Genomic DNA, 26,823 nt, shown 5'->3' with positions numbered 1-26,823 from the left:
CAATGAATGCACACAAATGTTTGAACAATTATTACGTTAGAAATGTTCATAGTCTGTAATTATTCCGTCAAACGTTTTTAAAAAATGTATATTTAAGAATTTGTAAGCTTCTGTCAAAATTAATGAAACATTGCGTAAAAGTACAACCATATTGTTTCGCATCTCATTTGCACTAATTAGTATTCGTAAAGTGTTTTTCTGTTAAACTGTTCTAGTATCGGTCTCCCACTCGTAAATTTCTTTCTTTGTAACGACACTGGAGTAATTGAAATGCATAGCATGTAAAACGCTGTCTTCCGTCCGCTAACTGTTTTGTAGGTTTACAATTATATATTATATAATACTGTGCAAAGCCAAATTCACATAAAGAATATGATCCTTCCTATCAAAGAGTGTACAGGTAGCTAGCCAGCCTTGGAATACAGGACCATGGAGTTGAATTGCACGTTTTACCACTAATCTAACACTGATCTGTAAGTCTTCCACGGTCCGCTTCACAAGACATTTTCTTTTACGAACTAGCAAACTGTGGAATTGACTCCCGGTGGGAGATACGACCTCCAAAAAAAACAGCATACTCCTCCCTGAAAGGTCGGCAATTCAACCACTAAAATAACATCGCCGCCCATGAATTGAGTATCGATTTTGGGCGTTTGCTAGCATAAGGAATGCTATAAGAAAAACTAACACTGATCTAAGGCTTGGTAATTAAACCTTTTTACGAATCGAACCCTTTTATTAACATATTTCTTGCTTCTTTGTCTTAAAGCAAGACTAATTAAAAAAGCCATATAACGCTGCGACTGAATCAACTCAAGCGCAGTTCACAGCTAGTTAATTAATTTTTAAGTAATGCTAATCTTGCCAAGCAAAGAAACACTTTAAACCTCGTTTCATGTCATTTTTATCGAACTTGTTGACCTCTGCTATCGATCAATTGAGGATTTTATTTTAATTTTTAAAATAACGAAGGTCATAAATACTTTTATGTACACTTCACTTGAGCAGGTATTACACAGTCTTAATATGTGTGTTCGAAATACATAATTTCAATTTAATAATTTTGATGAGGGTGATCCAAAATATTTTTCTCGGCCGATCATCACATTTATTAGTTGAGTCGGTGTTGAGATTTACTAGGGTTACGTTAAACACATTTTTATTCGATATATACTTTTTGTTAATTATAATTGATAATAGTTACGTCCACTATTTAGAATTTTATAGTGAGTGTTTAGTGCGATTATGAGAACTATCGTGAGGCAAGGTATTAGCATCAGTCTAACCTCTCTTTGTTCCCAAACTAATAGAATTTCTCCAAATCCTTATGGCTGATAATATTGTGTGCCTTTCTTCCTGAGAAGAAGATATTGTAACGAGGTATGTACTCAGGACTTATTATTCTAGTATAAGATTGTGTATCGACGGCCACCGAACCGTTCTTTGTGGTACAACGTGAAAAATGTCCCTTAATGTTATGCTAAAAGACCCAGAAATACGTAATACATGAGCATGTCATTCGATAATAGAAATATTTAGATAGCAATTATACCTATCTTTTAGGTACAGCATTCACATGGATGAGAACGGTGACGCAGAGGGTAACTACACACTACTCTCCGTAGATCCCACGAAGCCTCCAGGGCTCTATCCACTTGGAGTCTTCCACAAAATGTCTCCGGTAAGTGTTTATGTGTTAAATTGGAAACTAGAGAGTACTCAATTGTTAACCTGTATTTGATGATAATTAAATCTTTTGTTTTGTACTATTTGTTAAGCATTAAATTATTCTATTATGACTGAATAAATGCATCGCCAAATGCGATAAATAAATCAAAACAATTTTTTTTATTTATTCCGTGTTTTAAAGATAAGAACCATTTTTCTTAAATTTTAATTTGATATGAAATTACAATATAACAATATATTAAATATTGATGAAAGTTCACCATTTCAAATATAATATTATATCTGCAGTATATGTTTTCTGTCTTTTCCAAAATACAATTATGGTATGGGTATAATATTTATACAAAAAAAGTATATATATAATAAAAATATTTAATTTCCAATTTTAGTCTGGTTATTGTTAAGCATAAAATTACAAATAGCGTATCAGATAAACACTTAACAGTGCTTTTTTGTGTAAAGCTCTGTATGAGTAGTGTTTATTATGTTATATTATAAATAGTATCTTAATTCGCTTCGCTAGACCAGTTGTACACATGTTTAGTATTAATCTCGAATTACCGTGTAATTTAAGCAATCAGATATTATGTTGATGTGAAACATATTATTAGGGCAGTCAAACAAACACTAATAATAATTATAATATGTATATATCAATGCTTACCAAGAGCTTTCATTCACCAAAGGTTATAGCGATTAATTGAATTTTCTTTTAAAGTATTCGTAGATGTAATAGAAAGAAAAAATAAAACAATTTTCATTATTCCCGAATGTACGCAATGTTTAATAGTCGATCCCTTAAAACAAATATTTGTGGGAATGTGCGAAATGGACATTCTTTCCTCTGGAATTTCTATTTAAAGCTGTGATGAAAATTTCACGTTATTTAATTTCATAAACAGTGCTTTTGCTGCTTTGTTTATGTTCAAATTGAGTCTGAAACGACGCAGATATTTATCTATAAACTCCAGACTTAACTAGTCTATCATCTCTGTCAATCGTTCAAATCACGGCTTGCACACCCGTATATTTTAAAGAAAAACGACGTGAGAAAACCGGTATGACTTAGACCCAAATATCGACGACGTATGTTAGGCACGTGAATCTTCTTGCTGATTAGAAAAAAACAAATGATCACGAAACAGATAAGTGTGGGTTTTTTAGCCCCGATAGTTATAATTAATTAACATAATATTTGAAATACATACTGTTAATCACTTTACAAAGACAACATCAAAAATACCAAAAATATTATTTTTAGTTATAGTTTAAAATACGAAAAATATTATTTCAAAAGATTCGCGTCATATTTATAGCATTACACAAAAATTAAATATTATCTATGGTATGGCATTGGCTCGTATGCGGTTATGTGCTGGGTTTTGGCACTATTAAATTTGTACTAAATTCCGAAGTATATTATTTGTTATTCAAAATTTGGAAGTCGAGAACGTGACAAGATACCGCGGCATACGGTGTATTGATGATTTCAATTATAATTATTGGAATATTAAAAGTGGATAGGTAATGAGTTTATAAACTATAACGAGTAAAAAGTTTATAGTACATTCTCATGTATACTAATTTATGTAATATTAACAGGAATTACGACTCCACCGAGAACTGAAATGGCCTGGAGGTAGAGTGCCACTCTCAGAACCTCCCTGCGGGTTTCGAGGTGAAAAATGCGTTAGTAAGTAAATCTTATAAATTTAATTAAAATGCCTAAGTCGACACAACTCAATCAAAAACTGTAATACAAATAATATATAATATTGAAATATATAAAAGGGACAAAAAATACACCATATTATACGTATGTATTAATAATATTACCTGCAAAATTCAGCATTTGTACATACATTTTTAAAATGTATATATTTTTTTCCTGCTAAAAATTAAGTACCTTTATATGATTTTAATCATAAATGAGTTGTAATGTAAGGATTTCATAAATAATTCGTCATCCAAGTTTATAACAGACGTTTTAGATGTAACCTCAAACCCCATTAAGATAAATGTTTTTATGCGGCAATATTTTACGTACGATAAGTGCTTAATAGAATCAACAAAAATACATTAGGTCGACCTATTTTGCCGGAACTAAAAAAGTAATGCTTAGCTGGAGGTCGGGAGCATTAAGCGCAAAGCTTGTAAGAGTAGGAAGGGTCGTAAAGCGTAATGTTACAAACAATGTCGAGCAGTGGCCATCGGCCGCACGCGTCACCCGCTGTGCGTTTTTCGTCCTTTCCAGAAATTAAGATTTTCTCTTAAATACAAAACTAGAAATTCTTTTTTTTATTTTAGTATTCCTATAATGGAGTTAATAGTATATAAGCCTACGGATTTTATCAGTTAATTTTATTTAAAAAAAACACAACACGTTAATTACAGGGTTACGGAGCGAAATTTAACGAATTTATTTACGAAACTCGAAGTTTGTAAAACTCAACTACTCGATGATCAAACATTAATTTATTAAAAGATTTCTAAATATGACGTTCGTCAAGAATTTAAGTTTTTTAAACCAAACTTTAATATTTATAGAAATCTAAAAGAATACAATGTATTTGTAATAAATCAATAAGTCTAAATGGATCACGTTCGAATCCTTATACTTCGATACGAAATGTAGCCTTTACCTACATTGAAAGAATAGAAAATTCGGTCAATATATTACGTATATCTTTATTTTTAAACAGCCGTAACCGGCATGAATAACTTATTTACTACGAAAAAAATTCTATTGTAAATTTTCTCGTTTGTCTCTTTTTGTCAGTATATTATAGACGTAAAACCAGAGCCCTTACTCCATAACTCCCAATGACGATATGCGCAATCCTTATCTCAATAATTACGGTCTGCGCGATCCCAATGTGCATACAAAAGCGTCAGGATATGTTGGATCAGTTGCCGTTGCTATTGGAAGTTACATAAAAAGGCTCATGTCCCAAATAATTATTTTATGTAAAACTTAATGACATACTAATAACATCATTTAGTCGATGCATTTTAAAGCTGAGTCGTCGGGATATAAATGCCACTGACAGTAGGAATGTGCACGTAATGCAACCCGATATCGATAATTAGCTGAGCACGCACTCTGACTCCTGATGTTCATTAGGAGTAAGGGTTGTTGTTCTATAAATATAAGATTTTTTTGTTATGACACTCATTACATTACTTACGCATCGTTACGCAATACGCACAATTTATTTTCTAACGTTGTTTTCAAGAACTTAAATGGTGACATTTATCTTACAAATTTAAAAAGTCTATTTTCAGATAGCGAATTATTTCTATTAACATTTAACACAATTTAGCATATCGATCGTACTTATCCCGCTATCGATATGCACCTCTACAATTATTACGTATCACTACACCTCTCCTAAGACCTGTGCAAGCGAGACAGACAGATTAATATGATTTATTTCTCGAAGCCTCAGTTCATAATGCGACTATAATAATACTTGCACCCCTAAATGTATAAAAGTGGACAACAAATGTTATTTCAATCGAATTTGTACACGTCACTAACACTTCTAGTCTTTTAAATTACTAAATAATTTAATTGATATTTTCTGTATGCTATTGATGCTATGAAAAGCCATGACTAGCCAATATTATCTTAACATGCCTTAAAAGATACTTTTCTTCTAAAAATAAATCTATACAATATCGTGTCATCATTTTCGCACTTTTTGTGTTAGTATTTTCTTCCAAGTTTCGGGTTTCGTCATTTAGGACGATTCCAATTCATGTGTCTCAAACATATTGTATATTGACTCGAATCGTTTACACCCTTAAGTGCTTTTGAGGTGTAATATTTTGTTTACTCTTTGCAAAATATCCCAATAGGGAAAATGTTTTCTGATTTCTTATTTCTATTTCTTCTTTATTTTGAAATAAATTCAGGTATGATTTTCTTGTTTTTTTATAATAATATTTAAAAGTCGTAGCGGGACGTTATGAACATTTATCTTCATACTTTATATTAAAATTCTATAATATAAATTGTGTACGAAACTGCTCACCCCTGCGCATTAGGTAACCTAAATAAGTCGTATTATCTCTTTCATGACTTTAAAACGAGTTGTGATACATAGGGACGGACCAGTATATTTCTTAGAACTGACTGCTTAGTTTTTAATAAGCGGGGAGTGTCATCTCGAATAGGTCGACGCGTATTCGCTTTCCTTCTTACGACCGCTGTCCCAAGACACATGGAACGAACCCTTTCTAGGGGGTAAAGATACGCGGCATACAAACAATTCGAAACAAGGCGCTTCTCAACCTACAAGGCGAATACTTGCCAAATGGTGGTTCATTTATTGTGGACGATCCTACTTTCGCAAGTCCCGTTTGCGATCTGGAGACTGGCCTGGTATCTCAAGATGGACTATCTGACATGTTCTTCGAGCACAGATTCAAATATATTGCTACGATGAAGCACAAGAGGTGACGCAGCTCACTCGGGCCAGCGGGCTCTGACTCACCCCTAAATACCCGGCGGGAGACACCAGGCCTACCAGACCTATAACCCCTAGGGGCAGAAGGCGTCCACAGTGAGTCTCCATCGCGTTAGGTCCTGAGCCTCGTATTTCACCTCGCACCAAGTCTTTCCCGCTCTCTTTGCCTCATCGGCAACTGTACGCCGCCAGGTTTGCCTGGGACAACCACACTTCCACTTGCCGGTTCCAATCAAGCGGCTGTTTAAGGCTACTAGGGGTCTTAATAAAAAATAAGAGGAAAACTAATGTCTACGTAAGGTTTATTAAAACTTAAAAAAAATACTCCTCTCTCTCCCTTCAACTATGCAGCTGTTTCATAATCTTCCACAAATTTATAATTACTCTTTTATTAGGTCATATTGGTGCGTGGGCCCTTGGAGCTTCTGGTGGTACCCTAGTTCTTCTAGCACTTGCGGCCTTAGCTCTATACCGAGGATGGCGATACGAGCAAGAACTGGACTCACTTCTGTGGAAAATCGATTTCAGAGATCTCCACTTACCTGATGATGAGCAGCGCGCCAACAAAATGAGTAGGTAAACACAATTTATATATGTTGTCTGCATGTTCGACTTGCATGATGCATGTAAATGTACTATCTTAGTTAAAATAATGTCTATGTAAAGTTTGAAAGCGCTTATGAATATGGAGTTAAATCGTTTGATTATACACACCACTTTGGGAAACAATTTGTTTTGATTTATTCTAGTAGAGATATAAGAACTTAGATGAGACTAGTCACAACTCTATGTGCGATTGCACCCCTTTGGAATTTTCATTTTCTTGCATGTACGGAGAAGAGTCTCGAGGATTTTTTTTAGACACATAATCGACATTGAAGATGATCTGTTTTTTCTACTAGGTTAATATTATATTATTATTATTTTTGCGACTGAGGCGCAAACTACCTGCTGTGGTCTCTTTCAGAATGCCCAGCGCTGTGGAACATTCTGCTCCTCAGCATTATTCTGAGCCAGGGCCATTTACAACCACAGCCGTGTGTGCTGATTACACACTTAAAACGTACCTTGTTCTTTAAAAGAAAAACTTTTTTTTTCTCTTTTTTTTAATATTGGTATTTTGTGTGTTTCTGTAATAAATGTTTTGTCTATGTCTTGAAAAACTTTCGCTTTAGCATTCTATTCCATAAAAATTATTAGCAGATTCGAACACATTTCCGATTCCAATTTCAAATGTACGACATCAGCGCTGTTATTTATAGGTATATTTAAAGGTTTATTATAGGTAATAATGTACATGAAAATAGGGTTTTGTTATTTTGTTTTTAAGGGCATTGTGTGGCTATGCTAATGCTTATCAACTCATCATTGATATCGGTTTTACATAATAGCGTTCCTATCATATACATTACAATGTATACCTGACATTTACTCATAAATAAACAAAAACAGAGCTAGTTGATCAGAGCTGATTTTTTCCAGCAAGATAGCACTGGCTTGAATACGAATTCAAGTAACGCGATATGCGAGAAGGGCAGCACAGGGGCGGCTCGGTCAAGCCAAGTCTCTCTCAGCTCTAACCCAGATTTGGACTTCCGGTACTCAGCCATCTTTACCCAAGTCGCTTTTTACCGTGGACGATTGTTGGCAGTGAAGCGCGTGAGACGACATCATATCGATATTAACCGGGAAATCAAGAAGGAACTTAAAATTGTAAGCTGTTTTAAAAATTATTTTACGTTGTTTTAACATAAACAATTATTTGCTTTAAAACTGATAGAAGGTAGACCGCTAGAAAATTCATTTCCGACAAGAATCTTCTACATACATTTTATCCGTATCATCTCGACGTCTGTCGTTTCACAACTGAGCGTTTTCTAAGGCAGTTTTTGCCAAGCACCACCACTATGTGGAACCAGCTGCCCACAGTAGTATTTCCGAACCAATCCGACTTAGGGACCTTCAAGAAAACCGGCAACGCACTTGCGAGCCTTCTGGCGATGTGAGTGTCCATGGGCGGCGGTATCACTTAACATCGGGTGAGCCTCCTGCCCGTTTGACTCCTATTACATAAAAAACATACATCTATATACTAGGAAAATGTTTTATTTATTATGAAATAAACACAATTAAACATATTATAAAAAAGACAATATAGGGTTAATAAATAATAACATATGTAGCAATGACGTTACTGTCAACTACCACTGTCATTATATTACTTTTAAAAGTAATACTAGGACTATTGAATACTCGTTAATTTATCTAGTAATATAATTTCATAGTTTAATAGATCTATGAAAATTGGAAAATCACACGTATTAATTGATTTGACTTTCATTGATTATAAGCTCTGAGACATGAAATGACAGTAATGCCATTGCTTCGACGTAATTTTTTTTTATATACGTTCCTCACCGTAAAAACTCTAATGTAATATTTTATAAATATTGTTACACTTACCGTGATCCTTGTTCAAAGTAGCTCAATTCCCTTTTAAGGTTCATAGATCTCTCATACGATAGGTGGATTTTCTCAGAAAATGGGATTTATTTCACAGACATTAATTTTCCTTTATAGACGGTATTTTCTCAGATCAACCTGGTTCAATAAGAGGAATGAAAAATAATCCAAACATCCGCTATAAGAAAGATATTTCAAAGGTTACAATTAATTCTTAAATATACCTCGCAAAGTAAACATTTTTGGTCATTTTGCAGAAACGATTTATCTCTTATTATTTTTAACAAAATAAGCTGCACGTGAACAAGATCTGAATAAAGACCTTTAGCCAGTTCAATCAACGAACAATTACAAACGTCTGTTAATCAGCATTTCATTAATTATTTCCATACATTTCTATGTCATGTGACTGAGGAAATTTTTAACTATATTCTAGTTTAGTTTTATGAAAAAAGCCGCTTGGTTTGTTTTTTCTTCGAAAACCAAACACTAATAGACTAATACATAGACGAGAAGAATCAAAATATATCATATACTCAACAAAGTGTATGGTAACAAATAAATCTTAATAATTATAGTGAAGACCCTCGCGTCCGTCCTGTTTATACACGATAAAATCCAAAACTACAAATTTTTATCAGTTTACATCATTGTAAAAGTGAGCTGAGAAATGTTAGCTTATTCGAGGTCGCAAAATTATTTTTCTTCAAAATACACGAAGCCAAGTATCAAATAAAATAACTATGTTTTACAGATGTTAAAATAACATATGAAGCTAGCGATTCATGAGAATTAGACGTAAGCCGAGAATTGTTTATCTCTATTATGAAAGCTTCTTGGACGAGAGAGCGACTAATCTAAACATACAGATATACATAAATCCTGCATGGAAAAACTGAGAAAAGAATGATATTTTTTAGTTCAAAAAGTAAATTTAGCGAGAATGAATAAATGTTAATAATAATAATAAACAGTCTGTAAGTCCCGACTTAACAGTTAACAGTTAATCATTTTTACATAAAATATGTTCGTAGAGCAAAGTACACAAGTATAACAATCAATAACTAAGTATAATTCACTACATAATCCATATTATTTATTTTATTTTTTAGATTTTACTTTATTTAATTTTAGTTACCTGTTATTTTGAGATTTTTTGTTAATTAATTATGCACTTGTGTTACCCACTGTGGGTGTTTCTTTTTCTTTATTCACCCATATTAGGGTTGCCTGGAAGAAATCGCTCGTTAGCGATAAGGCCGCCCGTTGCCTAATGACTTATGTAACCTAGTATTGTCTTTTGTTAAGATAGCTTTTACACATTAAGAAACACTTTTTAAACGGATTGAAGCTATGTGTTATTAAGTAATGTATGTGCTTTTTTGTTTTTTTATATGTATAATTTTGTATATTATAGTAACAAAGTATAAATAAATAAATAAATGAATATTTTTTATCAGTGTTTCTTGAAAAAGTACATTTTCTACTTTTCCTTTTTGTGTTTTTCTGGACTAAGTTAAATTAATTAATTAAATTTTATTATAAATAGTATAATAAAATTCATATTCACAGAAATCTAAGAGCTCTTTTCCAAAATGTACTTAGTCCACAAAAATACAAGAAGGAAAAGTAGAAAATTTACTTTTAATGTATGTAAAATATTCCTTAGACCGTCAGTAATCAATTAAGGATACTGTTGATCGATCAAATAATAATAAAGTTTCAATAACATATTTGTTCACAAAAACCATTACTTTGAATACTAAAAAAATCTCTATTATACATAAGTGCAATCACACAAGGAGGTCTGTGTGTGTCAGCAGCTAGTCTCTTCCTTTTGACTTGTTAACTAGATTTCCATCCGCAAAAAACTTGGTTGCAAAAAATTTCATAAATTACTATATTATAAACAAGGCAAAGTATTCTCTTTGTTTTTCGATATCCGGGTTCATTTGCAATCTGTCAAATTATCTATAGGCTGTACAATAAATAGCTATTAACGTGTAGATAAGTATATAATATATTACGTTAATCGTGCTGCTTATGTGGGAAGGTGATAAATAACCTGAAACGTACAATGGTGAGCTTCAAATAAAATAATAGCGGCTATAAGTGTTTGTAAAGAGTCTAATAGCTTAAACACGTATTTTTGTCTAACGAAATACAAATTCATTCAATACCATCCTGTGAGAGTATTTTATGAATTAGGCAGTGATTATTCATGAGTGCTGAATGGTGACGTACTGAAAATCATTACAATAGAAGAACGGGAAAGAGAAGAGTTGCCAATGTACAAAAAACTTCTTTGCATATCACGTATAATTTACGAATGAAATGTTCATTGTATACATGTAGTTGATTAATCAAAGCCTAGACTCCAGAGCAGTGCTTCCCAAACTTTTGACTTGTGTAAAATACATAATTTTTAATATTAAAAAATATATTTTACTTAAAACTTAAATGATTCGCGTTCAAGTATTACGTAAGCAGACTTACTGCAATTTATCCCCCTCCCCACGCCTTTCCAAGCACCGACAATATTAGTAAAAATGTAAATAATAACTATTGACGTAATCACCAAATAACAAAATCAAAGACCCCCTTTCTTGGTGATAATTAAAAACTGATATTCTGCAGAGAACGAGTTGCTAATGTAGAAATTAATAAGCTTTTTACACATCACATATAATTTACGAATGGTACGGTAAAAAGTACGGCCCAAATCACGTTCGGAAATAAATTTTGTAAATTACACAGAATTGCATTCAGAATTGGGTTTCTGAGAACGAAACATCCGTTATCGTGCGAAATCCCACGCTGTTTTCCTTTAAGGCATCATTAATATCTCATTGTCGCAGATGCGGGATTTGCAACATGACAATGTGAATGGGTTTGTTGGCGCGTGTATCGAGCCGCCTAATGTATGCGCTCTCTCCGAATACTGTACTAGAGGCAGCCTGAAGGTAAGTCTGTAGGAATAGTTGTTCAAAATTGCTGGATAAAATCGTAGCGGAACTCTAGGAGGTATTCTATAGATATGTAGTCTATTATTTCCACCTTTCAATTCTGTGTGTAACATCGTTATCGAATTGTTTTGACGTTACACGTTACGAGATTAGATAAAGCCTGTTTTTATAGATTTTCTAAATGTACGTAGAAACTTTTAGGTAATAAGTGCTGTAATATTTTTTTCCTTTCGGCAAACAATTTTACTGTGTCTATCATATTTGAAATAAATAGTCTACTTAATATTGTTATAATCTTCTATTTGAAAATATTTTACAATAGTCAAAGGAGAAATCAAAGAAAATTAATTTCGAAGTGTATTATAATTTATTCACATACAATAGTAATTTAATAAAACACGACATATATATAATTTTGTAATTATTCAAAGCCTAGAGCTGTGTTTGCCCCCTGTAGGGTGTGGGCCCCATGTTGAAACACTGCTCTTAGAGTATTGACTGGTACATTATTTCTGTCACTTGGTGACTGCGGCTGTAGAGCACATGAAATGTTATGTAAATAATCTTCATATATGTTTCAGTATTTTAAACCCTATATCCTTTTTTCAGGATATTTTAGAGAATGAAGACATTAAATTGGATAATATGTTTATTGCATCGCTTGTCGGAGACATTATACGGGTACAGAATTTTTATTTGTATACATTGTTTTAATGTCAAACTTCAAATATTAATATTCTCTAATAATTTACAAGCCAAACAATAAAGGTTACATATTCCAGGGTATGATCTTCATACACGAGTCCCCGCTACAGTACCACGGGTCCTTGCGACCTTCAAACTGCCTCGTGGACGCGCGATGGGTGGTCAAACTCGCAGACTTCGGCCTCCGGGAGTTCCGCCGCGGGGAGCTGCCTCCCTCTGATCCTACAGCTCTTAGATCTCACATAGAATGTAAGCATTTTATATATTTATTTAATGTTAAAAATGCATACATATACATAAACGAAATTCAAAATTAATACAAATTATCAATAACTTATTACAACTTAAGAAACTAAAGAGTGAGGCTAAGAGAGGTGGAAGATATATTTGGTGATGTTCAAATTTACTTGTTAATTTCGTAATTAATGTAAAAGAATTTATTGAGACAAGGGGGCCAGACAATCCATCTACTGGACATATTTACTAATCAGTCAAAATTAAACCGCAGCATTTTGCAGCGAAAAACCCACCCATTTAAAATTTTATACTAAAGTAGTTGGTTCCCAGGACTTCGTGTATGTAAAAGTTTTTAGCATGAAAAATTTCCCGAAAATACATACCTACCCATAACTCAAACCTTATTTATTTAATCATAGAAAATTATGAACATCAATATTTATTCAGCTCCCAAATCAAGGGCGTAGAGCGGGCGAGAAGAATTTGTAAAAAACTAACTCTCTTCCACTCTTGTTTTGTTTTACGAGGAAATGGTAAAGGACGGCAACCCTTTCCCCATGACATATGGAAACGTAGATTAAGTAACAAATGCTTACCATCAGCGGACCAAATAGAACAAAACATAAACACGTCGATAATTACTTATCCAATTTCCATAAATCTTCGATTGTTCCCTAAGTTGAAATTTACCTGACTATATAGTATTAATCGACATGAAATTTGAAGACATAATAAACAAAAAACAAATCGAAAGTCATCAAACAGCAAGCAACAAGGATGATTCACAGAAACAATATTATATAAAAAATTGATCTATTTGCAAAATCAGATCATGTCAACCAATAAATCTTTTATTTTATGCCAAAGTTTACATACCGCATCGAAAACATAAAATAAATTATAATAAATCTTAATACACTGTTTTTATGGAGCTGTTTTTACGATTCTTCAATATAGAAACATCATACTTGTAAGATATAAAATGCGGTTATAAAATTTCGCATCCATCGACATCTTGCGCGAATGGATTTCGGATAAATCAAGTGCTCATATTTATAGCATATAGGTTATGATTCCATTATCCCTATTACCAAAGACAATATGGTTTAATTGTCTTTGATATTACTAAGGTCTGTAGTAGTTTTTAAGTATAGTGATACAAAAGTAATGTTACGATTTAAACATGTCTCGCCTGTCAAACAAAAAGAGAATTCTTCTTTGTCGTCATGATTTCTATAGACTAGAGAAGAATCTTTTAGAAGACTAAAGAAGAAACGGCATTTTTCGGATTTTAGACGATCTATTTAGTCCAACTGAGCTTTTGCCTTTCTTTTCATATCTTCTTGTGTATTAGTTTGGAACAGTTTGTAACGTCTGTGTACATTCGGTAAATAAAACATTATTGAAAATTTTTAGTTACATGTGTACAGTGCTAGTCCAGTAACTTTAGCGCGCGTCCACCATCAACGCGTTCAGACCTCAGATTGAAAAGTGGATGAGCAGGCGGTGGGACCGCCTCAGCTACCGGCTCATATAGAAACTGACCGGACACGGCAACAGTTACGGTAGCAATTTACACAAGGTAGTCGGGCGTAACGAGGCATCAACCTGCCACCATTGTGACGCTAGTATTGTTGATGGCGCGCTCCAAAGGATTGCCTAGCATGGGAGGTGGAATGAGACCTCTACTCCTACTACTACTCCTCTACTCTCGATAAGATTGTGAGTGTAGCAGTTACAAGCACGGATAGTGAAGGCACTTCCTCGTCATCCTCCAGAGATCTGCGAAGCTGTAATAATGCACCCTAAAGTAGAGGAAGAGGGGGCCAGGAAGGTCGATCCCGCAGCCCATCCGCGTCTGTTGCACCGTGCAACAAGGCGCATAATCCTGATCACGCAGACGCTGGAGTGGGTGAACAGGGTTCATGCGTCCAAAAAAAGGGAAGAGAAGCTGACCCATCCCTACAAGGATTGTACCTAACCTCCCTAATCTTAACAAATCAGGGTGAATTGGCCGATGTGAAAGTCAATGGGCACATTTAAGACTCGCCTGCAAAAAAACAACAACGTGAGGAAACTAGGATGCCTTAGACCGAAAAATGACACACGAAACAGATACAGAAATCTGAAGCCCAGACCGAAAAAAAAGTTGCAGCGCCACTGTTTTTTTTTTACTTTTTAAGATCCGTTCTAACATAAAATTTATTTCGGAAGTATTTTTCGTCCGTGTATTCGTCTAACGAATTACACTATTAACATATCTATTTTTCACTTTGATTGTGTCGTTCCGTGATTTCTGTTTTCGTCACTAACCATCCCCTCCGAAACTGAAGGGTTGGTTTTGCCCCCAAAAACGAGGGTGTATAAAATATGCACATGTATTTCAATGTAAAATATAAATATTGCAATGTATGAATAGTGATTAGTTATTTAGGTACATAATATTCTACTAGTATGTCTGTTTAAACCAAATGCGCTTACCTCGAGAATTTCTGGTTCGAAAAAAAAAATTCTTATTCGATCTAGAAGTTTTGATCTTAGTAGTGAAGCCCACGATGCTAAATGGGGATTTACTCAAAGCGTCGTAGAGACCTATTGAGTTGTGAAGATTAGATAAAAAGAAGATTTTTTATATATATAATGTATACCTTTTCATCGGTGGAGGGAGCGGCTATAGTTACAAACATGTAAAAAAAACTGTGCCATGGACATACTCGAGCGCGTCAGATATTGACAGCATCCATGTCCTACGTATTTTTACTAATGTACGATTGGTAATCTGATTGTTTGTATGGGAGAGGTCGCTCGTGAGGGTTGAATAAGATCCACTATTCTTGACGGACGGCCATATATATCATATTCGGTGGAGGTACTTCTCTGGGTACACGGTATCCCCTGCATATTAATCTGCCATGCTGTAGTAAATCCTGAAATCCCCGCTTGGGCTCCCCTTCTATTAGGACGAATGTTGACTTCTACTTTAGACACTAAACATTTATTTATTTTTCGACCTATCAAAAATAGAAATTGTAACAAATCTAGATTATTATTGCTTCCAAAAAAATGTACAGATTCGTAATGTTTTTTTTAATTATGTTGCTAAATAATAGGAAACCTCCTTCAAGAAACTTGAAAGAGGAAGTTTAGAATTCGACATATAATTTTAACCTACGATTGTTTTTAGGTCTAGTCTACCTATCTCCAGAGCTGCTACGTTCAGTGGGATGGGGAAAGGACTCCTTCCCAACGTCACTTGAAGTTAGGTGCGGTTCACCGGCGTCTGACGTTTATTCGTTTGCATTACTCCTGTACGAACTTCACACTCGTCGGGGTCCCTTTGGCCCGGGAGCTCCATCCCCGCCCTCGTTATTACGTCGTTTAGCGCATCCCTACCCTGCGCCTTATAGGTAGGTATGTGTCAAATGTCATTCACAAATGCCTACGACTAACATATAAAAGTCTGTGGAGATATTAACACTTTCAAGATGGGTTGTTTCCGAAAAAAATCTGATTCGATTAGCGTTTTGACGTAATTTTTATCTTATCATATATTACCTTCCGATCCAATAAGTGACTAACCAGGTCGCTTATGAGAGATGTTATAATAAAATTTGCATATACATACGTAAGTAATCCCTCCTATAACGCGGAGCTTCCACAAGTTATATTTCTGTATTGTGAAATTTATAATGATTTGTCAAGTGCATAATTAGTTTTGCACGTTTCAATTGTGTTAAAAAATTAAATTTAATAAATACGTGTTCCTAGTTTTTGAATTGTTCACACAAACGGTTTTACGAGAACACCTACTAGGAGTATTCTCGTGACGCGATTTCCTAAAACTCGGCCCGAGTCTACCGCGTATAGGGGGGATTACTGTATATACTGAAAACTAGTTTAATAGTCAAGTTACATTAAAGTTATAAATATATTGCATTAGTGTAAGCCCTTTTAAATAAAATAAGCATTCTAAATCAATTTGTTAATATCATTAAATTAATGAAATATTAAATAAAATATAAATAAGACATAAATGAAGAAACCTGTACATTAAAAAAATGAAGAAGATTGAAATCGCTAAAAAACAAAATAGACCACAAAAATATTTTTTAAATATTATTTTCCGTGCATCTGTCCATATACGCTAATCTCTGACGTAAATGGTTGAGCATTTAATGGATTAGCGAGAATTTTTTTACGGCTAACAAGTTTCTTTATACTCATTACAGACCACCTCTAGAAGCTTTAGCAGATCGTTTTGATTGCGTGAGAGAATGCTGTGCTGAATGTTGGGTGGAGGATGCAAGCACTCGTCCTGATTTTAAAGCAATACGTACAAGATTACGGCCGTTAAGGAAGGGCATGTGAGTTCCAAGTAGTTTAACTTCCTTATTTATTACAATTTGTGAAATCACGTCGTTTCAACTAAACTTACTATATCTTTTTCATTCTCTTTCGTGTATTATCAATTTGACAAAAATAAATTAAGATCAGATTCAAAAACTTAACGCGAATTGTGACCGCCGTATGTCAAAATCCGATACAATTTTGACGTACGGGAGTCATACTTAAACCTTAGATTCATTTCTGAATCCTATCCTAAGGGAATAAATAATTAATATGATATTCATTATACATACATGTGTACATACGTATATATTTGAGCTAAAATTTAGACTTAAACAAATAAGTGTAGAGCGTACTTACTATAAATATACGCAATACAATGAACTGCTAGCTATCATTATTAACTTGCTAAACCTACCTAAATAAAAAATAGAATTCCATGTCAAAAACGGTAGCCATGGTAACGGAATCTTTAGTCAAGCTTAAATAGCTACTTGAGGCCTTGAATAATACGATAATTATTCCAATTTTTATTAATTTCAGTAATACGTTTAAATAATTAATTTGCGTTGATTTATTTGAATTTTATTACAGGAAACCAAATATATTCGATAATATGATAGCTATGATGGAAAAATATGCTAACAATTTAGAAGCACTGGTCGACGAAAGAACAGATCAGCTACAGGAAGAGAAAAAGAAGACAGGTGAGGAAAAATCACAATTTTCTTAACAATTACGTTTTGCTTGTGTGAAAGAAACTGCTCATGGGCATAAGACAAAATCATTTGTCTATTTTTAATATTACACGCTACGGTACACTCAAAAATCCTCTTTATAAATGTTAAATCATACATCATCTTTAAAAAATGAGTATTTCAAACTCGGCTAGCTTTTTAACCCCTTGTCACGTGACCAAGCTCTGTCTTTGACAGGCAAAACAGAAAACTATAGACAGTGTTATTAATTACGACGAGGTCAACGCTCAAGAGCAGTGTTGGCCTACGGCTTCATCGTGCGGCCCTCATTCCTGATTGTTTCGAAACATTGCTGTGCACTTCGCAATTAGCAGTAGTAAAGGCAAAAATCATGAGGAAACCAGTGTCAGACACAAGGCTTGTCTATAAAATAAAAATTATCAAAAAATCTGATGCCATCTGAGGCAAAGACCCATTTAGGGTCTCGACGGTCACGCCACTGAATTGTTGTTTCAACGCGCCAATCTCACTAATTAATTTTACAAAATAAATTTATTTGTAAAATCTAAAAAAAAACTTGTTTTTAAATTTATTATAAGGGCCGTTCAAGTATTACGTAAGCGCTATAGGGCGGGTGAGGGCGGTCTTTGATTTTCTTATTTGGTGATTACGTCAATAGTAATTATTTACTTTTTTACACATATTACTCAGCTGTGCTTGAAAACGAAATGCATTTCCGATGATTATAAGATAGAAGATACAAAAAAATACTAAGGTTATATACTATTATTTTTTTAGAGCTTTGCTTACTTTTCCTGACAAGGGGAAGGGGGTGGGGGGATAAATTGTAACAAATATGCTTACGTAATACTTTAACAGCCCCATATGTATATATCATAAGCCATATAAACTATGTATGTATATGCTAATACTTACATAGTTTTATATCGATGGAATTATGTGGATTAGTTTGAAATACACGAATTTGACGAACTTATTACAAGGTTATTCAAATCCCGCATTAAATCTTATTTCCATAACTACGCGTATGACAGCGGATCAACTTTCGGTCACGATCGGAAACTCGATTTGAATTTGTCTTTGGTCCATTGACCTGTGATACCAAACTGTTACTGATTTTATAATTATTCATTTAACAGCTGAGACAACACATTAGTTCATATCATCATGTTATCTATTCATATATAGTTTATTTTTTATATAAAAAAACCTCGACCCAAATTTAAAACCCTTTTTTCGACTTCATTATTGACGTAATTGTTTTCTAATTAAGTTGCTGAGCAACTAATAATAAGTTAAAAGTAAAAGTTTTTTCCCCGAGAATTGAACACTAGGTCCGACTAAAATCCAACTGACTAAGGCTCATTAACCTTAGTTGACGAGTTGATTTTACATAAAAATTAAAATGCTGGTAATAGACTTGCCCGATGTTGTAGGCGGTGATAAACATTGTTCAATATCACCCTTCGTATGCCTTCTGTCCCAACTATAGAAACAACATAAGTACGTAATAAACCAAAATAATTAAACATGAAAAAATAAATTAATATAATGAATTCCATAGATTTATTCAGTTTAAGTGTTACGCTTAAGCTGCCTGAACTTATTTTCTTAAACCTTAGAAGACTCAGAAAAATATCGAATATTTGTCTAATAAAGTTTGACGAAGTTCTCTCTTGAACCTCAATGGCATTAGTTTTAGTAAATGACAGTGAAAACTTTTTATGTTTTAGATATAAAGTTTTAGTATTCTCAAATCACCCGGTTCCAATATATTCAATGATTCACGACTAATAAACCTCATAAAACGGAACATCTTTCAACTTTACTACATTTTTTATTTATTTTTGCTAGGTTTTCTTGTTATTAGAACTTATAAATAAATAATTTCTCTAAAATGAACACATTTTATAATATAACATTTTTAAATGTTAATTTGTTAGCTTGGATTTGTTGCACCACCACAGCAATGGTAGAACTGGGAACGGGAACTATAAACTGTTTTTACAAATAAGTAGATTGGTTACTGCGGTGTCGTGGGAATTACATCCATTCGACGTATATTTTCGGATGTTAAAGTAATATAGACACTTTACCAGATAGTAATAATATCTTTCCTAAATTCCATTATATCTTTTCCAGTATGTCCCGCCCTTTCCTTGTGGATTGTATTGCGCCCTTTTTACGTTTCTCTATGTCATCCTTTCCTGTCCGCCTTAAAACACTCATGAACTGCTTACCTTTATTTTTGGTTATGGAAATGCATCTATCACGTACCAAGCAATTATTAGGGTTTAGTTATTTTATTATTTATGTATCCAATTATAAAAATTTCAATCAATCAATCTATCCAACAATTATATTCATAAATGAAATATATTCTAATCGCAAAACTGGAAGACGGCTGGACCAATTCGAGATTTGCGTATTCTTAAATTTTAACCTTCCTCAGTTTAAACTCTGAGGAAGGTTTTTATGAGAAGAAAAATTACATGGAGAAACCTAAAATCATTATAGGTTTTTTGTAGTGTACCAAAATGTTCCATATTGCTACGTTGGTATGTAGCTACAAAAAAGGTAGGCTTAGTAAACCTCATCATCATCGCGGTTCACGCTAGTTAATCATAATTTTAACATCTGAGAAGCTATTTAAACAAAAGAAGATAACGTAAAGATGAACTCTTTTAACCATAAAAACTATGTTCCGTTACACCGCTTTACCCATAGCCATCTGTATCTTTTTATCACAGAAGAATATATAGTAGATATATAGGAGACAAAAGAGTAGTTTAGTTATTGCAATAAAAGTTTATCAATACAATAGAATAATAATAGGAATCCAACATGGCTGTGGGTAGCACATGGCAATCAAACTACTTAGTCATCTTCCCAGAGGTCACAGAACACTACCCTGTAATGTTTTCAAGGGGAATGTGGTTGCATTTTTGAAGTCACGGTGCTTCTATAACGTAAAGGGATTCTTAAATTATTAGTTTTGAGATACTGACATAGAACATGAATTTTTTTTTACATACATGTGTCTTTACTACGACATCATAGAACATTACGATCTAGCCTAACTAATAAGTAACTTAAGCCTGATTTACTAAAAAGGATTGTTATCATAAGTAAGTGTCTAATAACACTACTTATAGTCTCTATTAAAGGGAAGACACTCTGTTCTTGTGTCCATTTTTTTTCCATTCACTGTTTAGCACTTAATATTAAAGTACACTAACACTTAAGTACACTAGAACATGACAATAAATAATTTAACTGATTTTAATTATAATTTGACTTTTGCATGGGTTAGCTTGACATATCTGTCAAGACAAAAGAATAAATGATAACTAATTCCACGACATCGTGATCTACCGTTAAAAAAACAAAAGAAAATCGTGTTTTTTTTGCATTATTTATAAAGTCGACCTTTGTTTTTGATGACTACGATGTTAATTTAAGTTTTATTTAAATACGCATTACATGCAATGGAATTAGTACGACAGCATAGATTTGTATTTTCAGAGGCGCTGTTAGAGGAGATGTTGCCAGCACCAGTTGCAGAACAATTGAAGCGCGGGCGACGTGTGTTGCCCGAAAACTATGATTCCGTTACCATATACTTTAGTGATATTGTTGGTTTCACGGCCATGTCTGCTGAGAGCACTCCGTTACAGGTAACTTCGATCTTAGATACAAAAAGTGTTATCAAAAACGAATACGAATATCGAAACGAGCGCTCCCCGTCCTGTGCTGTTCCCACCAATTGCTTTCAGCAGAAGCACATCTTTCCCTCTATCAATCCAGCGGATCTCAATGCCCTGGATAGATTTGAAGAATACAGACAAGTTTTAAGTGCGTGATTATCCCATTAGTAGAAACTGTTCTGTCTGTCAGTCAGTGTTTGAAAACTTTCTATAAAATTACACGTCTGTCTCTTTCTATCATAACGTAAACAGAATTTGTTAGAATTAGACGATACGAATTTTAAAAAATCTATTAAATTTTTTATTATTTTAGGTGGTCGACTTTTTAAATGATCTCTACACATGTTTTGACTCGATATTAGAAAATTTTGACGTCTACAAAGTTGAAACTATCGGAGATGCGTATATGGTTGTAAGTATGTTATGTGTACTTGAATTATATATGTAATAATTTATAGGGTGCTACTTTTTTTTAAATTAGATTGTTGGTCTAAACAATTTTCAATATAATTTTATATTAAAATTCGAGTCGAGCTAAAAAGCTCAACTTAATCTAATTTAATACAATATATAAATGTAACAAGAAAAACACACACACATATAAGTTTTAGTATATATATATATTATTGTGTTTAAATGCATTGGCTAAATCAATCTATTTATTTATAAATATGGTCAGTATAAGATGTTGTTAGGTTAGCTCATAACTTAAAACAGAGGTTAATTCAGTTAACCGATTTGGTGGACATGGATCTCACAACATGTTACGGTAGAAGAACTGAGTTGGGCGACGTTTTTTACAAGTTATGCTTTTGACGGCATCATTGTATCAGGTATCAGGGCTCCCGATACGCAACGGAATCCTTCATGCGGGTGAAATAGCCTCCATGGCTCTGGCTTTGCTCTCTGCGACACGCGCGTTTCGTGTACGTCATAGACCCGACCAGAGATTACTCCTGAGAATTGGAATACACTCGGGTAAGTTCAGTATACAAACATAACCTCAAAAATTAAATTGATCTAATTACCCTCTTTTGTCTCTTTCTATCAAATTATGTTTATACTGTGATAAACAGAGACAAATGAGTACGGTAGTTAGAACGATGCTATAAGACTGATAATGTCTTAATAGTGGTAGTAATTGTAAATTTACAATTAATTTAATTTCTTTTTGACGTTCATAAGTATACTTGTTTACTGTATTATATTTATAGATATTTTTTGATAATTTGTCAATAAGGAAGTTAATATTTAGTTTATAAAAAGCTTCTATGGAGCTTCTGAAGGTGGCACCTTTGGAAAAAAGTTTCCTGCGCTAATATTATGTAAAATAACACAGAAAATACATTCACAAATATAAGACAAATTAAAAATAATATTCACAGGTCCTGTCTGCGCAGGAGTCGTTGGACTGAAAATGCCCCGTTATTGTCTATTTGGTGACACAGTAAACACAGCTAGCCGTTTTGAATCCACCGGCGTTGGTAAGTAATAAATAAAACTAAATATTAAATATAGGTATTAGATGTTTTTCTTCTAGGGAATAATATTTTCTATTATATTAAAAAAATATTTAATATAATATATTTAAGAGATATAAAAATATATTAGCGACAGAGCTGAAAGCTTCACCGAAATCGAAAAGTTTTTCAGTTTAATATACGGCCTACTAAGCCTGGCCTATTTATATGTTAAGACGTCACTTGAGTCGATTGTAATTTTGCGATTGTTTTTTTTTCTGAAACTATACTATATACTTATGAGAAAATGGATGTCTAACTTCGTCTGGATTAATAACAAAAATTGTCAAGTGTGCCGTAATTTTTGCCATTGAAATGGTTATAGGGTAAAATAAACCCGGATAGGTCTTGACAAATATAAACCAAACGAAATCAGTCAGTAGAAGAATCAGCCATTCAGTAGACTCAGTTCCGATGTTTTGTAACTCCCATAGGGACTGCGATACATCTCTCGCCTTCCATGTATGTTTCGTTTTATATTTGAGAACCTCAAGGTTGCCAAGAAGATCATATTACCATATTCGTTACCTTTAATATGGCAGGATATTTGTATTTTTTCCAGCCCTCAAAATCCACTGTAGCTCGGCTTGTAAGGCCTTGCTGGACCAGCTCGGTGGTTATATTTTGGAAGAGCGCGGTATAGTTTCTATGAAGGGTAAACGGGATCAGGTGACATACTGGGTGCGTGGTGAGGACCCAGAGGCAGCTGCAAGTCGGATGAGACGACGAGCCATTCACAAGGAAGATACACCGATCGTTGACAATACACGAAATAGGAGCTCGCTGAAGTCACGGGGGTGGAAAAACCAAGTTGGCGGCTTGCATAGGTATAGCCATATATTTTTTTATAAAACGGGGGAATGAGTAGCACGATCACCAAATTCATCCTTATCACCGGTATTTGGCATTCCACAACAAAGACAATTTAAGACACTTTCTGCCGCCCTCCTCTTTGTGGAACCGGCTGCCAGGTATTTTTGCATCAGTGCAACTTAGGGGCTTTTAAGCGTACCCGTTAAGGACCAGCAGCATACAAAGTTACAGAACGAAGTATAGTCTGTTAAAAATATTAAGTCGAATTGATTCTCAAATATCATGTACAGCAGCTGGTAGTAGTGCATGGTTAAGAATTCCCTAAAAGCGTGAAGTTAGTGTTTCAATGTTAATTAAATTATGAAATATATACCTAAACGTGATTAAAGTCAAGTAAACTTAAAGTTTTATGTCTTCCAAACGACGCAGAGGGCTTCCAAAATAGAAAACCAGCCTGATAGGTCCTGGACAGCTCTCTTAATTTCACACCACGTAATTCCAGCTTCCTCCGTCTCTGCAATGATACTTCGCTGCCAGGTCGGTTTTGGGCGATCACGTTTCATTTTGGATCTGGTCTTAATGGACTGGATCCCTCCGGAGCGTATAGCACATCCATTTCCACTTTCAGCGTTTTATAGACCTGTCAATTGGCATTTCATTGTATCCCATAGCTGATTAGAGATTTTCTAGGGAAAATACTTTATTATGACATTTAACCTACTGAATAAAATACTCATGGTTGGTTCGGACAGCTGCAAGTTGCTGCTGTCCGAACAACTCCTCATAACACTCTCCATGGTAAATGCGGTAGAAGATCCACATCTCTACGCAACGCCAAGAGATCAAGCCGCACGGAAAGTGACTGGTCGTTGACGATTTGAATCGCTCTTCGTTGAATACGGTCAAGCGGAAAGAGCTGGTACTGGAGATATCCCGCCCAGATGTGAGAACAGTACTTCACATGGGTCTAATTTGCGCTTTATAGAGTTGTAAGCGGCGGCCCAAAGTGAAGTACCGTCACGCCTTGCTGAGCACACCAAGCTTTTTGGAGGCTAATTTAGCCTTCACTTCCAAATGACCGCGAAACTGAACGTCATACGACATGTCAACGCCCAGTATTCCGATGTTAGTTGAGGCCTTACAGAAAGTGACTTCAAAGAGAGGAGTACAACGGCAGTTATTTTTAGCAGAAAACGCGCAAACTTGTGTCTTGTTGGGGTTAAATTGGACTATGTTAAAAGTCTACCCCATTCCGATACTCTACGTAATGAATGCTTGGTTATGAATGAATTTTGGTTATGTGAAGTAGGTACATATGTACTGACATTTCCCGTTTTATTATTTTACATCCTTGTGTGTGCAATAAAGTGTACTAAATATATTTTTTATACAGAATTTGTGTATGACTTGAAGAACCAGTTCCGATAGATTATATTTTTCAGATGTTGTAGTTTAGAATCTCCAAAGAAACTAAGATTTGCTTCGGGAAATCACTTAGAATCTCACAATGATAGTGTTATGCATCATCGGAGCGACGAATACCTCATGGAAGTTAGTATTACATTTTTTTATTTATTTTTAACATATACAAATTGGTCTCATGTTGACCGGCCACTGAAGCTTCAACATTTATTACAATAATATTGTAATACTGTAATGTAAAAAAAAAAATGAATCAAACCATAATAATTGGTTGGCAATGTGTGATAGGTACAAATGCAACAGTAGGAATAATTCATACATAGTTATACTATATGCATCCTGTATTGTGATAAACTGTAGGGTATATACAGTTTGTTATAAGAGTAATCAACAAATGTCAGATAGCTGTGAACATTGCGTGGATACTCCGTGTCTCAAACTACTTGACCGCATTTGATGGAACTTAGACGGTTCTCTAAGTTGAAATACACTGTAAAGTTAATCTCTGATACAACTAAGTTGCCGAGAAATTATTTATTTGGGATTGGGGAACAATAGATAGATGTAGATCAAAATTTACCCCCTTTTGTAATCTATTAGAAAAAATATTTTGCATTGCCTTCTGGCAAGTAGACTTCATACAGTGGTTTTGTATATTTAAGGTGATAGGCGAAAACCGAGTTGCTCCAAGCCCGCGGATAGACCTCCTGGAGGCACCAAGCCTTCGGCAGGAGTACACCAGCGTATCATGCCCCATAATTGAACATGTCCCAGAATGTGACATTCGACTAATTGTTAATGGCGTACACGATCCCGCGGCTCTACCACTGCTCGCTGATGCTTAATATAGTAGAAACAATTATACCGGGTGGATTTTCTTCAGTTTACCTCGTAACATCAATAGCAAATCCTATCTTTTAATGATTAATTACAGCCGATAAAAGCCTTGGCCCACGAATTCCATCAGCTATCAACAGCTGAAATTTGACATGGCTATTTGAAAATGCAAATGGAGGATAGGACTTGAGATCCCTATTGAAATACGGGTCTGAGTGTAGCAAGCATCTTTTTATGTGTTTAATTGTTTTTATTAATGTTAAAACCCAATATAAAAATAAGGCAGATTTTACAAAACTACTAGGGTTTCATTCATAAAAAACAAACAAAGATTTTTTTACTCTTTGAGGCTTATGTGTTTGGCTGGAATATTAAGAAGTGTAAACAAATTAAAAATAAATTACGTTGAGGTCATTTGTCAAAAAAACAATCTCATTTTAACTAATTATTTCAGATTTTTCCATTTCTTCGTATTAATTATGTAATAATGAGGATTGTATCTGTCTATTTAGTATACTTTAGAAGTATATATTAGTTTATCTTTGCATTATTTGTTTTAAATTCTCTCGATTCACATAGTCTTAAAATATATTTTATTATTCAAATCATACATATTTATAATAAAAAAATCCTTAAGTACCTACTCGTAAAACGGGGATTTGACCGTTACGTTGAATATTTGAATTTCTTACCTTTTTTTAACATATAATAATTGTTTTTAATCATCATGGCACGATATGTGTAATAATTGCCTATATTTAAGATAACGATTGTTTAAGTTATCGTAATACCTAGATATTCGGAAAGTTCAATAAATTAAGTCAACATAAATTTTGGTTCCCAGTGCTGTTATTAGGTATTATTTCGATTCAATCAAATTTTATTATTTTCATCAATCTTGTAACTATGACAAAAGTTTATTATAT

The 26,823-nt window shown here is 34.0% G+C and overlaps 1 protein-coding gene across 1 annotated transcript in view; it reads left to right on the top strand.

The window, feature by feature from the left end:
* The window catches only part of LOC123711314 (speract receptor), a 50,222-nt gene extending 23,922 nt beyond the window's left edge, over positions 1-26,300 (top strand). The window contains exons 10-26 of the mRNA XM_045663830.1: positions 1,564-1,681; positions 3,292-3,382; positions 6,557-6,733; positions 7,648-7,874; positions 11,483-11,587; positions 12,200-12,271; positions 12,373-12,544; positions 15,717-15,939; positions 16,762-16,896; positions 17,474-17,586; positions 21,124-21,275; positions 21,619-21,717; positions 22,139-22,283; positions 22,691-22,789; positions 23,388-23,652; positions 25,081-25,189; positions 25,723-26,300. Of these exons, the coding sequence (XP_045519786.1) occupies positions 1,564-1,681; positions 3,292-3,382; positions 6,557-6,733; positions 7,648-7,874; positions 11,483-11,587; positions 12,200-12,271; positions 12,373-12,544; positions 15,717-15,939; positions 16,762-16,896; positions 17,474-17,586; positions 21,124-21,275; positions 21,619-21,717; positions 22,139-22,283; positions 22,691-22,789; positions 23,388-23,652; positions 25,081-25,189; positions 25,723-25,905 (2,485 nt within the window). The 3' untranslated portion in view covers positions 25,906-26,300. The remainder of the gene's footprint in view (positions 1-1,563; positions 1,682-3,291; positions 3,383-6,556; positions 6,734-7,647; positions 7,875-11,482; positions 11,588-12,199; positions 12,272-12,372; positions 12,545-15,716; positions 15,940-16,761; positions 16,897-17,473; positions 17,587-21,123; positions 21,276-21,618; positions 21,718-22,138; positions 22,284-22,690; positions 22,790-23,387; positions 23,653-25,080; positions 25,190-25,722) is intronic.
* Positions 26,301-26,823: the final 523 nt, after the last annotated feature.

This window comes from Pieris brassicae, chromosome 6 (genome assembly GCF_905147105.1).
Source record: "Pieris brassicae chromosome 6, ilPieBrab1.1, whole genome shotgun sequence".
Taxonomy (NCBI): Eukaryota; Metazoa; Arthropoda; class Insecta; order Lepidoptera; family Pieridae; genus Pieris; species Pieris brassicae.
The sequence above is the reverse complement of the archived record's forward strand: the minus strand, read 5'-3'. Positions and strand labels throughout refer to the sequence as shown.